Genomic DNA, 13562 nt, shown 5'->3' with positions numbered 1-13562 from the left:
TTCCAAAAGCAGTCTGCTGGAAGGAGAGGTCAGCAGGCACAGAGCTTGAAGCTGTTGGTGAGCGCTGTCAGCTGCGGCTGTGTGGGCTCAGGCAGGCAGAGAGCTCCAGGAGAACCAGCCTGCAAAGCCCAGCCACAGGGGCTGCACATGCAGCTAATGAGGCCATTGGTGCCAAAGAGCAGAGGGAAGAAGGAACAGCACAGACACTTCCAGTTACTCCACCAGAAAAGCACTTGCTCCCTCCCTACCTAACTGGACAACACCTTCCTCACTCCTCTATCCTGTATTTTACCTCAGCCTCTGACCACAAACCCCAGGTAAGCATCCTGGCATGCTCCAGGTGGCAATACGCTGAGAACTGAGGCTGCCACAAGCCTCCCTCATTCCACTCTGAATAACTAGTAATTATCTTGTTGAGGTAAGGATGCAAAAAGCAGCTGGAAGCACAGGCTTGTCTGATCTATTTTTTATTTCACACACTTCAAAACCTGTCAAGGCCTTTCTCTTGTGTGCTGCCAAGGCTCTTTTATCAACTTAAAATTCATCACAAGCACTTGGAAGATAAAGGAGTTTGCACTGTTTGGGGCAGGCTGACAGGCTCCTTAGTGGACAGCTGCTGACAAAGATGTCAAAAATATAAATTGTTTCATCTTAAGAAAACAAACAAGAGGGGATTAAACATTGCCTTTAGAGATCACTGTCCCGCACCAGATGATGTTTCACAGCCCAGAAGAGGCAATGATGTCTCAGTACAAATTCTTGCCCCTACAGCACCCTGGCAGTGCAGCAGGTGTAGGAGCCTTCGAGGGCAGCTGGCAGGAAGCCCAGTTATCCCAGCACTGCACAGTTGGGGACCATTATCCATGGACAAGAGAATCTGTTTTGCAGTTTACTGGCATTTGAGTGCTCTCAGAATAGATACAGTAGCTGGCTTAAGGCTGCCAAGAGGTAGTGCACAAAACAGAATAGGCCGGAACACTCTTAGCTGAGGCCAGAGCTCTGGGAAGCCATGACCACATCTTGATTCTGCTTTGAGATACCAAGTACTTGATTGTGAAACCCCTTCTATTCCTCTCAGAGTTGAGAGTATTCCAGTTCAGTGATGCTGATTCAAAACCAGAATAGCCACAAAACACAACAACCACACAGGAACTCTTCCTCAGCAGCAGAAGAGTGCAGAGGAAAGCCAGCTTTTCTTCCACGTGCATTTACTCCTTTTCCCAAAGCTGGGCACTCCCCCTGCTGCCTCCAAACTGGCCTCAAAAGCAAGGGAACCACAAAAACACTGACATTTCTTTCTACAGCATCAGGGTCATGCTTGCATGCAGGGTGTGTCACAAGGGTGGAGAGACACTTCCCTGCTTACTGATCAGCCAGTTCCTCCGCTTCTGAGAGGGCTATTCCTCCCAGTCCATTTTTGTTTCAATCTGCCCCATGTTGGATACAATGATGGGAAGCATTTGGAAAGCTATCAAAAACTACATGAGCCTTCTTCAATCCGTGTAACTCCCCTGAAGAACATGGGGTCTCAACTAGCACAAATACGGCACAGAAAAGGGAGAAAAAGGCCCTGTCCCAGAGAGCAGCAGCAGCTGCCTTTGGGTCTTCATGTCAGACTTCTGAGGGGAGCTTTGCTCTTGATCCCCTGAAATCTTTTGGTTTGCAGAGCCAACAGTTTGATGTATGCACCTTTGTCTGAACTCTGCTGCAACTGAAAAACTAAGTCAGAACCAAACTGCTCATTCTACCAACAGTTCTTTGGGATTTGTGATTTTCAGAAACTGCAAGTGAAAGAGAACAAAATGGAGGGCACCAAAGGAACAGCTTTGACATGTAACAAGATACTCAGAGACAAGAGCCCAAACTATCTCCAGGTCCCCTTGCCTGGACCTCAGCTTGGACTGGCCCATCCCTCAGTTCCAGCATGACCTGGAATGTTTTACAGTGTCACTGGCAGCTCCCAAACCTCCTGCTAACACAGCATGAGGACAGCGGGAGCCATTGGCCATTTTGGGGTTTGCATCAGTAATGCCTGTGCTGTTGCTGTCCCTGATCAATATGGTTTAGCTCCCACAATTGCATCTGAACTGGTGGCACTCACTTTTTCCTGATTTTGGCTGGTTTTGGAAGACTGCAAAAGAGACTTCCTTATGGCAACACGCAAAGGACCCTCTTTAAAGCAGGGCAAGGCAATGCCTGGCCCCTACCTGCCCTTCCTGCTGCCCCTCACTACGCAGACATTAGGCCAAGCCAGACAAATGCAATCCCTGACCACCAACCTCGGCCATCCCTCAGGAGAGATGCCATTTTGCCACCCTGGGCCAGGTGCTCTGGAGCTGAGTGTCCGCTCGGCTCCCCCCAGCAGGAAGGCAGGATGCCCCTCCAGAACTCCTTTCTGAGGTGCCCAGCTCACACCCCAGGAGCCCATGCCCAGGGACTGCAGAGCTGTCATGAGGGCAGGGGGGCACTCCTTCAGCAGGTCCCACAAGGGCCCCGCTGCAGGCTCTGCTGAACACACCTCCCAGGCTGCTGGGACCGTGGGGGAAACATACTCAGGACAGGGCAAAATGCCATAGAGCAGTGAGGGGAAAAAATGTGAGAAGCAGTTCCACAACACCAAGGCCAGGGGAGGAGGAGAAGGAGGAGGAGGAAGATGTGCTGCAGGCACCAGAGCAGAGTTCCCTGCAGCCCATGGCAGAGCAGGGGAACGGTGTGAGGAAGGAGAGCAGAGACAACTTGCCATGGACTGACCACAATGCCACTTCCCCGGTGCCACGGGGAGGGGAGGCAGAGGAGTTCGGGATGAAGGAGTGAAACTGAGCCTGGGAAGAAGGTGGAGATGGGAAGGTGTCCTAATTTGTCTTTGTTTCTCACTAGCCAAACCTATTTTAACTAGCAATAAATTAATTCTCCTCCAGTAGGTCTGTTTTGTCCAGTACAGTAATTGCTAAGTGATCTCTCTGTCTTTAATCTTAGTTTCCCTCCCTGCCCTGTTGAGGAGGGGAGTGACAGCAGTGGGGTGGGTGCCCTGAATCTGTCTGGGGAGACTCTCACAAGATAAAATGGGGAGCCATCACTGTGGTTGGGATTCAGAGACAGAGAGCCAAGAGGTAAAGCAGGACTGGGGATCAGGGTGCTGAAACTAAGGAAAGTCAAGGCTGCTGCCAGGATTATCCCCAGTGTAACCCTTAGGCTGGGGGATCAGTGTGTCCCATAGCATTAATGTCAGCCTAAGGATAGGACTGTGTTCCAAAAGGAGAGCTTTGAAACACACAGCAAAAGCAAGGCTCAAATGAGGCTGGAGAGGTGAAGTGAGGGCTGTTACACAGACCCTCTCAACAGCCTCTAGCCAGAGGCTTCAGCATGTCCCATGGTATAAATCTCTGCCTGGGTTTAGGATTAGACTTCATGTATTTGGAGTCCAATTCTGACATGAAAAACCCCTAATGAGTTCCCTAGAGCTTCATCCACTTCTCTCCATGTCAAATTTGGATCATTAACTGGAGAAATAAACCACATTTGTAGTGAAAATACAAAACAAAGACAGCTGATCCTAACAAATATCAAGAGGAAAGGAAGAAGCAACATTTTTTTCTCTATGTGCAGTCACCCCTTCTTTTCCCAAACCACAGCACTCCCCACTGCTGTATCCAAACTGCCCTCAAAAGAAAGAGGTGAAAACAACTGCAGGCAAATGACACACTCCTGTCTGGTTACAAGGATGCATTTGAGGTACACTTTGATATAGTGTTCTTCAAAGAGGAACAACACTGACTTATGGCTGAGCCTTGCAAAAAAAGGCTTGCTGTGGAGCTGTTTCAGAGACACGAGACTCACGCAGAAAGGAGCTCGTTCAATTGTGAGGCAACAAACAGCAACATCTCTTTGTTACAGAACAGTAAAAGCCTCCACACTCTGGTTCTGCGTCTCAGCTGAATACTTTGTCAGGGAAAAAAACCTTATTCACCCTACAGTTTACTTGTGATTTTTTAGGAGACTAAAGATATCAATAAGCAACCCAAAGTGCTACCACATGGATCAAGGCGTTTCCCCATTCTCAGCTTCACAGCACGTCTGTGAGGGCTCTCAGCTGCAGTGCTCCAAAACCCCTCTGAGGCTCTGGGCTCATAACAGTTATGGTCCGACTCATGCCTCTAATGGGGGACTGCCAGCTTCCCAAAAAACCCAAATGCAACAGCCTGGACAGCTCCTACTTATAGACAACACATATGTTGGTGTTTATAGATATAAATTGCACTCAACACATTTGAAAGTGGAACACAAAGCCAATGCACGTTTGTGTTGCAGAGGTCTGTTCTCTTCTGCCAAGTGAGGTGGAGAGAACTCTACCCTGAAAACAGAACCAAGTCTCCTGAAAGGGGGATTATAAATAAGCCTAATCCTTTAATCACCACCTTCAGTTGCACCTGGGCAGAGCAATATGCAAAGTATCACAGTAACCAAGATAATTTGATCAGAATTTATCTTCCTCATATCCTTACAAGGAAAGTAGAACGATTATCCCATCAAGCAGCTTACCTGTGAACCTCCAGAAGAGAGGCAGAGCCTGCATCTCTTCTCCAGACTCGCAGTCTGTCTTTCCCTGAAAGCACTTCTCCATAAAGCCAGTTTTCACTGGCAAGTAAATATGCTTGCCAGAAGCACAGGATTCCACAGCAGGATCTCACTTGCAGCTCCTGTAAACTTACAGTGAACGTTCACTTGTTCTCCAGCAGGTAAGGATGAAATGACGGGAGGAATTAAGGAAGGAGGATGAAAACAAATCAAAGTAGCACAGATTGAGCAGTCCTTACTGGACTGATTGATGTTTATTGGAAGAGAGCAGAGAAATCAGAAAAGAGAGTACAAAACAGATGTAATAGAAAACACAAAACTGCACTTTTCTGGATGTCACTGAGGGACTTGGAGCAAAGCAGCCTGAATATCCAAAGAGCTATCCACTCCAATAAGCCACCATGAAGTGGGTTAGTGCTCAACAAGAGACTGATGCAGGAGCCAGTGCTCAGAGGCCATCACTTCTGGGATGATCCAGCAGTTAGACACTCACTGGGCCTCCAGAGACTTTGTCCCTGAGCTCCAGGGACACCGTTAGGCCAGTCATTAAGGATAAGTATTGGAAAATACTGAGGTGCCTCACTCATTGGTTTCAGCAGGAGTTGTGGGCCCAAGCCTGTCTTCAAATCCTGGTCTGAGTCCCTCCACGGCTCAGACTCGATCCCCCTTTATGAAATGCAAGGTGACAACGTCTTTATAACCTGTAGTGGTTTTGTAAAGAAAGTGACAGTCGGGCCCTTTCCATCAGGGAGCCATGGACATGCTCAGGGGACAGTTCCACATAACACACCACGTCCCTGCAAATCCAGGCGTTCCCTTTGCCTTCCCCTTGAATCACCAGGCCAGTGCTGTTGATAAACCTGCCAAGTGCTCTGACCCACTCACTCCCTTGTCAACATTTTAGGCACTGAGGGACAAAATGCAAGGAGTTTTGCCTCACAAGCAGTGGTTTGCTCTGGAGTAGATGTACTAACATCTCTTCACTGAGCTGGAATTAGGGCAAACCCCCAACCACACAACAGATTTTGAGTCCCTAGGCAAGGGAAAATGAAGAAGAAATTAAATGTTCACTGCAAAAGTTCACCAAACAAAAGAACAATAATAGTGTTTTTCTGCAATTCTTTTCATTTCTCCCAGCATAACTACACATCTTCTGGATACAATCTGTTTCTTTGCCAGGGCTTCAGCATTCTCCCCTGAATTAATGATGCTGGAAAATCTCCACTTTTCATAGACTCTGATAGTCTCTGCTGAGCAGCAGAAGGCTGCACAATACTTGCTTATGCAATGACTGGTCCTGTGCCAGGAATAATAGCCTCTCTACTAGGAACAAACAACTCACACACAGACCCAAAATACTTTTCTCATTAAATGACTGAATTAGGTGGCATAGAAAACACTCCAAACCTACTACTCATACTGCACACTAATGTCAGCCTCCACAATGAGTTAAATAATCCCACACCCTATTCTTTGAGGAACAGTTAGCATGAGCAGGGCAGGGTGGCACTTCCTTATTCATCACCTTCAAAGTACTCTTGACCCTATCAAGAACTATTATTACAGGTCCAGGCAACAACAGGACACCCAAAGCAGTTAAAATGCAGCTTGATCTGGAAAGTGCCCTTGTCAGGATGGTGACATCAAAGAACCTTTCTTCCATTTTGACCCTTGGCTGAGAAATAAACCAAATCATTGACACTTTCTCATAGTCCTCAGAATTCCACCCATTGCTTCCTTACCAAATCATTGCTCCACTAGGATGTCAGCCTTCCATCCTTGCTCATGTTTTACTGGCAAGAGGAAATAGGACACCTCTATTTTACATGAAAACTCAAGTGAAGCTCAAATGGCAAAGAGATAGAGACTGGACAGTTATCCTGACCACCAGCACTAGAAACTCACATTTCCTACTCCATTCTGCCCTTCTAGAAGAGGTAGAGGTTTTCTGAAGGGCATTGAAAAATGAACTAAAGAAAAGCACAGCTTAGGATCAAATATAAGTTAAGACACACCTGGACGCATATGGGATGAAAGCACCTGATCAGTGAGGAAAGGTCCTGCAGTTCTGTGCAAAGCAATTTTTTCAGATGATACCTTCTCTAACCATTTACCTCTTCTCTGCTGTTATCCCCTGGTTTTGAACCAGGACACAAGTTTGGGTTTGACTCTGGAAGACTGGGCGAAACTACCTGCACTTCTCCACGCACCATTTTGCACGGCTGCAGTGAAGGTTGTCTGTCCCACAGGAGTCCTTCAAGGGCATCTACAGTGATGTTATCAAAGGGGCAAGTTCATGACAAAGCTCTAGGCCAGCACTTGTCTCTCTCTGTTAAAAGCAGGAAGCTACGGAGAGCCCTTGACCCACTGAACAGGAAGAGATTCACAAGCCCCCACACAAAGGCAGTGGCAAAGAATGAAATGTTGCAATCTGTGACCAAAAACAAGGGTGGCAAATAAGTGCAGATGTTAAAAACAGACAGCTGCATCTATCCCTGGTATCCGCTGTCCCAGGGGACAGATTGTTTAAGTTACTGAAGTGAGGAATCTACACAACCTGCCCAAGTGCACATCCAATTATCCAAGTACCAGGGAAACACACGGCATCAACAGCTGGATTAACCCAGCTGTGCACAGAGCCAGCACTCTGGGAACACTGAAAAAGAAAGAAAATAAGCAGAGTATTTTCAAGTTAGAGTTTGTAATAGCACTGAGTTTACGGTTTTTGTAGCAGAAACAATATTTCTTGTGTTTTTTACCTCCGGAGGGTTCTGGTTTCTCGAGCTTCATTCTCTTCCCGACAGAGCCATCTAGTGGGTGAGACCTCGTTTGTCAGAAGGAAATTTAATTTATCACACTCACACCGCAGGAAGGATCTTCAAAGCAGCCTGCAACAAACTACTGTTCCAGTTAGTCTAGAGAGAAATTGTGATATGTTTGTCTTGGCTGGGACTTAAATTCAAAGTAGTGTGAAACTTCAGAAATTCTAACACTAAATTCACAGTATCTTTCTGAACAGTTCATCCTAGACTCAGCTTCAACCTGAAGTCATAGTGCAAAGCTTTTTGTTTATGCAAAATATAGTATCTTCTTCAAAGCTGATATGGATTAGAGATGTTACATGCTTTAAATAAAGCTTAAAAGCTAAGGTAACACTGGTTGGGAACAAAGTTTTAAATAAAGTTTCCTTGCTGTGTGCTCAGCGGTCACAAATACAGAGGGTGAGAAATGTCAGAAGGGGCAGAAACTTCTTAAAGCAGATACAGTGAAGAGTTTGTTCCCACAAACCTACTGAGGAGGGTTACATTTGCTCTCTGAAATGTGTGGCTGTCCCCTGCCCTCAGTGATCCTAAAAGCCACATCTACCGCTCCAGAGAGGAGAGAATGGCAGCTTGGCATTGCACAGGAAGGAACAGGGACTTTGAAACAGGTGAGCCAGTCATCATTAGTGGAAACAGTCCCCAACAAACCTGCTACCGCCAGGCAGCTTTTATCTGCTTAAATAGCATTTAACCATTATTCTCTTTAGGGTTCCTTTGGGTGTTTCAAAGCCTTTTGTCATTCCAGTAGCCGCCTGTGGCCAAAACACGGTGCTATTTTCCCCTGCCCTCTGCAAAAGCTTCCATCTATCCTTCAGGACAGCCTATTTAACAGTCAGGAGGAAACAGTGAGACACAAAGCCAGTGAGCCAGATTTGAAGCCCTGCCAAAATGCTGAATCTCTTCCAAAAAATACTTTTAGTCAAGTCCCCCCATTTGTGGCTTACTTCCTTTTCCACATATTAATAGTTCTTTTTGAAGGGTTTACAGAAAAAGGAAGCAGAGCTCTGAGGGCTGGGAAGTACCCAACAGTCCCAGCATGAAAAGATGCTGCAATCCTCCCTGTTAGTCTCCTTGAGAGGTTACAGGGAGACCCAGTAGAAGCCAGACCCAAAGGAGTTCTGGCAAAGGGATTCCTCTGCTCAAACTGCAAGTAGTGTCATGTGTCTCTTGTTACTGAACAAGGTAAGAGTAACTTCCTTTGTCCCTCACTGTACATCAGCCATGGCCAGGATAACACCCTTTCAGCAGAACAGCTTGACAGCCCTCAACAGGCACACACTCCATCCTGTACCAGTTTATATTTAGGGCAATTAACTGCACTAACCAAGCTCAGGTTTCTATTAGGTGCTTGCTTTCTGTGAGAAGGCAGTTCTAGCTGCTGAAGCAGCATCCCATCAAATCCTGCAGCAGATACAATTCGAGTTACAGTGAACTAATCTCATATCAGTCCAAGTCTGCCTGTTAACACAGTGTAACTGCACTGTACCAAATTACAGCTTCATTAGCAACACCACCACAAGCCTGAGTATTAAAAGCAGCAAAACCCAGTTAAAAGACTGCAAAAGAAAGACACCTGTTTCAAACAGCTACACTGCTGCCCTTATATTATCACCATACAGCAACAAAGGCAGGGATGTCAACAGAAATATCTGTTCTTACCAAACCATTTCCAGAAATCCCAGGCATTAGCATTGGATAACACAGACAGTCCAATTCTTACCATGAAATTCATGCTGCAGCAACAGAATGGAATTCTCCTCTCCTCTGTGTGTTAAAAAATGTCAAGTCTTACAAGGCATCTAGCACAGACTAATAACAGACTTTAGCTTCATGTTAAGATGGTCTTTCTCAAAAGTCTTGCAAAATCCAGAAGCCTCTACCTGGGCACGGGGAAGATATTCTGAGACAATGTCTTTTCTCCACAGTAAGAGCTAGAATCACTGGTTGGTAAAGAACTACCAACAGAATCAAGAGTTATTACTGCCAGTGATTAGAAAGGTTGTAGTTTTACACAGAGCAAAATGACCTGATCAATAGGTATTGCTCATGATCCTCTTCTGAGTGAAAGCTGATTCGAAGAATGACATAGTTGCACAAGGAAGTGTTTAGTATCATTACTAAGGCCTCAAATGGCTCATTTCAAGTTGGAAATACCATCTTCAGGAAAGCATTACTGCTACACAAATGTGACTCACGTGCTACGTTTTGAAGCAGGGCTTTGTGAAAACTGTCTTGTCTTTTGGACACATTCCCCGTGTGAGGCAGAAGATGACACTACAATGCTTTTTAAAATTAAGTTTCAAAACATGTTAAGGAGATTTCCAGTGCAAGTATTTAGGATCACTACTGCCCAGAAGAACAAGTAGCAGGGTTTTTCCTAGTGGTTTGAGACCAAAAAGAACTTTATTTACACACAATTCAACAAGTCAATACATTAGTTCAACTTTCCTGTCTGCACACAAGGGAGAGTCTTCACAGCATCAGAGCAGAAAAGCATAACTAGCTATCTTCTATGTGTACAGACTGATAACTGATTGTATGCAAGTATGTGATTAGATACAGAAGTGTTACATTTAAACATTTCAACCTATTAAGTCAGTAAGAACAACCACACTATACTTTAAGCAAAATAAAATGAAGTCAGAACTACATTTGGCTTCCTGCAGACCAGCTGACGATCTACATGACTGTGTAGAGATGGTAAGATCAAGAGCTGAAGGTGATCATGAATTTTGTTCAAAACATTAACATTTTTCTGGTGTTGTTTTAATGGATGATCATTTATAAGACTTTCCCCATGCACCTGCACTACCTTTCAAATTTACAAAGCATTTCAAATTTATCCTGGAAAATGCCCATTTTATATTCTGTCTTCCCAAACAGAGGGAAAAAATGTTAAGAGAGTTAGAATAGATTTTTTCACTGCAAGGACAGACTCAGGCTATCAAAGTTGTGTGTTCCTAATGAAAAATTTTCCCCGTTTGCAAAGAGAAAACTAAGAAATGCAAGGATACAAGCTCAATATACAGATCTGAAAATGGACCTCTATCCATTGTAGGTCCATATAAAGCAAAAGAATACAGTGCTTTGTTTCTCAGGAATCTGCCTCTGTTTTGCTCTATTTTCCATAAATGCAGCTGCTAATAAGACTTTAAGGGTAGGACTTAGAAATTCTTCATTAAGAATGCCTTCTAATTCTTTTGAGAACAAATGACAACAGGACTAAACAAGAAAAAGGAAAAATAATGATCTTTAAAAGTCAATGCATCACACAAAATGGTCAAACCTAGATATAAAGTTCACTATTCTCCAGGTAAAGCTGGCTTAAGTTTGAAATACACCTACAGCATGTTTGCCCGAGAACTGTCCTGTAACGTAAGAGCAGACAAGTTTTTGTCAGAAACATTTATTAAACAAAACTGAAACCAATGCACACACAGTCAAGTTAACACCCCTAATAAAAAAAAGCACGTCTGTCAAGGCCAAAATTATCTTCGCTTCTGGAAGATGTTGCCACGGCCCATCCCACGGCCTCTTCCTCTTGCAGCCACTGAAGAAAGAAAACATCAGGGATGACATGAATTTGACATACCTGCATATTTATCTCAACAACTGACAAGCAAAACCTAAACAACAAAGTCTCTTGCTCAGGAGGAAGGAAAGCAGGCTGTCCTATGACGCTCAGAAAGTGATGTGACAGCAAGCAAGAAGCTTTCTGTGAGAAGAACCTGAACTAATGGTCCCAGTCTGGCTCCTTAGAAGAGCTGCAGTGAATTCTCATACATCTTGTGTTCCATCTAAGCTGATACACAAATTTGTGCAGCCCAAGAGATTTTAAACTCCACACTCTTCTGAGGTTTTGCAACAGAACTCGGTACCTTTCAGCAGATGTTACTCCCCCATGTAACCTTACTGCTTTTGCTAAAGTTAACAGAGACTTTGTGGCACATGATTGTTCCTCAGTCTTGTTATAACTGGATTGTTCCCCTGAGAAAGGTACAAATTAGGGTGAGCTACAGAAAGGCTAATAATTAGATTCCCAGCAGTTTAAGTACCATCTTTATAACTGAAGTTGTTTTCCTACAATAGCTTAACAAGAACACCTGAATCCTTCCCTAAATGTTCCAAACAGCTGGTGGCCACAGTTGCTGGAAAACAGAACAGTAAGTTTAACAGAAAGCCTCTGTTTAACAAGACCACTCAACACCTCTGAATTAGTGTAGTGTCAATATAACACATTCAAGTAGCTGGACAATTTATTTTGACTCCTACATAGCACACAGAAAAACACTGTATAAACCAGTAATCTTTCCTTTTCTTACAACCTGTATCTTCTCAGTGGTAGAGATGAGTTTTCCAGTTCTACAGAAAAATGTGGGGAGGGACCATGAACAAACTGTACGTACCTTGAGCTTTGAGAATCGCTGCTTTTCCTCGCCCAGCTCCAGAACCCTGGTTTTTGTTCTTCATGCTCTTTAGCATAGGAGCATTTTTCAACATGTCTGGTAGAATGAGAAACCGTATCTTGCTACCCCTGATGTACACCTGTTCGAGCTGTGCCACTCTGCCATCTCTGTATGTCACTGTTATGTTGGACATCTGGAAGGTAAAATCCAGTCAGTGCTCACACAGGCCTCAGCTGTGACACAAGGTATCCACGACCATTCAAACTCCATGCCTGCTGCCCAGCACTTTGGCTTTCTCCCCATTTTACAAACTAGTTTTATCAGCTTTGTTACTTTTGTTTTCTCATATTGAATCAGTTTTAATAAAGCTGCTCTAGTCCTAACTATTAAAAAAGCATTTTGATTTCATTAGTGACTTGGTAACATGCATTAAATGAGCTTCAGCTTCTTAAATCAAGGCCCGTTTATTCTTACGCTCAGGGGCTCTTAATAAAGAACTCCAGAAAAACACTGTCCACAGAACAGAATCTTAAATCCTTGATCTTACTGACAGGAATGCTCAAGCTGACTCTAGAACTAGAAAGAATAAGCTCTGGCCTCTTTGGAGCACTTTGTAATGCTGAATCCATTTCACTGTGCTTAAGAAGCAACAGTTTTCTAAAAGCAACAGCCTTTTAATCAGGCTATCAGCCTTCCCAGGCCCAGATGAGCCAGCCTTCCCTGCATCCTTGGGGGGCCTGTATACCTGACAATTCATGTTGTCCTCAGCTTCAATAAGTTTGCCTCGGTAAACTTCGCCCGTGTTGGTCTCACAGGTGACAATGTGGCCCTCGGCCTCGTGAAGAACCTTGATTGGCACCCCAATCGACATGGCTGCAGTGCTGTGGCTCTACACCTGACACAAAAAGAAAACAAAAGCCGTTATGACAAAGAAAATCGTGGACAAGGCTTCACCTACATAACCCACGATCTTCCCCAGTGTTCAGCACCGATTTTCTCACTTGTCCAAACACACCCTATTCTTTGACTATGGGTCAATAAAACTCCTCTAGCGAGGTGCTCAGGGAAGGAAAGACTTTAAATACCAGAAGCCAGTCTTTCCCAGGTCTCTTCTGACCTAGGAAATTCACTTTTAAGTATTAGATAACGAACCACTCGTATCGCCAGGTGCACATCTACGGTAACAGCCTCAGGTAATTCCATAACGACACAGCCAGGCTGAGGGGCTGCGAGACCCCCCGGGGGCCACATCGCCCGAGTACCGGGCCGGGCCTTGCCGTGAGGAAGCCCAGCCCAGGACACCCACACCCCGCCGCCCCGGCCCGGCCCCCTCAGGCCCCGCGGGCCGCAGGGAATGCGGCGCCGCTCGGGCGCGTCCCCATAGCTCCCAGGGAGCGAGGAGGCCCCGGGGACACGCCGGGGGCGCCGCCCGGGGCCGCCCCGCCGCCCTCCCCGCACTCACCGCCCGGCGCTCCGCGATACCCGCGCTCTCTCCTAATGGCCTCCGCCGCCTCCCGCCCTGCTCCGCGCGCCGGAACCGGAACGCGGCGTTGGGGGCGGCCCCGTCCTGTCCGGCCCCGTCCCGTCCTGTGCCGCTCGGGGCCGCCCCGCGGTGCCCGTGCCCGGGGCAGGGCTGCGTGCCACCCGCCCGCCGTGTCATGCCCCTGCCCGCCCGCGCACCCCCTCACCGCCGCCCTCCTCCTCCTCTCCGCCGCCACGGCGCGGGGCAGCCGCCCCGGGGCCCGGCCCCCCGCAGCCC

At 46.1% G+C, this 13562-nt stretch overlaps 1 protein-coding gene across 2 annotated transcripts; it reads right to left on the bottom strand.

The window, feature by feature from the left end:
• Positions 1-9768: 9768 nt before the first annotated feature.
• Positions 9769-13511, bottom strand: SNRPD3 (small nuclear ribonucleoprotein D3 polypeptide). Of its 2 annotated transcripts, none has more exons than XM_027892052.1 (4): positions 13492-13511; positions 12549-12698; positions 11804-11996; positions 9769-10947 (listed from the first exon to the last, which is right to left on the bottom strand). In XM_027892052.1, exons 2-4 carry the CDS (start codon positions 12672-12674, stop codon positions 10886-10888), a joined length of 381 nt encoding a protein of 126 aa, XP_027747853.1. In that variant the 5' UTR covers positions 12675-12698; positions 13492-13511; the 3' UTR covers positions 9769-10885. The 2 variants fall into 2 exon arrangements, with proteins under 2 accessions (XP_027747853.1, XP_027747852.1); XM_027892051.1 differs by lacking the exon at positions 13492-13511 and adding an exon at positions 13266-13314.
• Between the last annotated feature and the right edge of the window lie 51 nt (positions 13512-13562).

The sequence above is a fragment of the Empidonax traillii genome, unplaced genomic scaffold (genome assembly GCF_003031625.1).
Source record: "Empidonax traillii isolate 1590-97213 ecotype Southwest subspecies unplaced genomic scaffold, ASM303162v1 scaffold338:size1951571, whole genome shotgun sequence".
Taxonomy (NCBI): domain Eukaryota; kingdom Metazoa; phylum Chordata; class Aves; order Passeriformes; family Tyrannidae; genus Empidonax; species Empidonax traillii.
The sequence above is the reverse complement of the archived record's forward strand: the minus strand, read 5'-3'. Positions and strand labels throughout refer to the sequence as shown.

Coding starts and splice junctions, on each gene's coding strand:
- SNRPD3 (XM_027892052.1), bottom strand. CDS start 12,674: ATGTCGATTGGGGTGCCAATCAAGGTTCTTCACGAGGCCGAGGGCCAC. Junction 11,997..12,548: donor AGGACAACATGAATTGTCAG/GTATACAGGCCC, acceptor TTTACCTTCCAG/ATGTCCAACATAACAGTGAC. Junction 10,948..11,803: donor AGCGATTCTCAAAGCTCAAG/GTACGTACAGTT, acceptor TTCTTTCTTCAG/TGGCTGCAAGAGGAAGAGGC.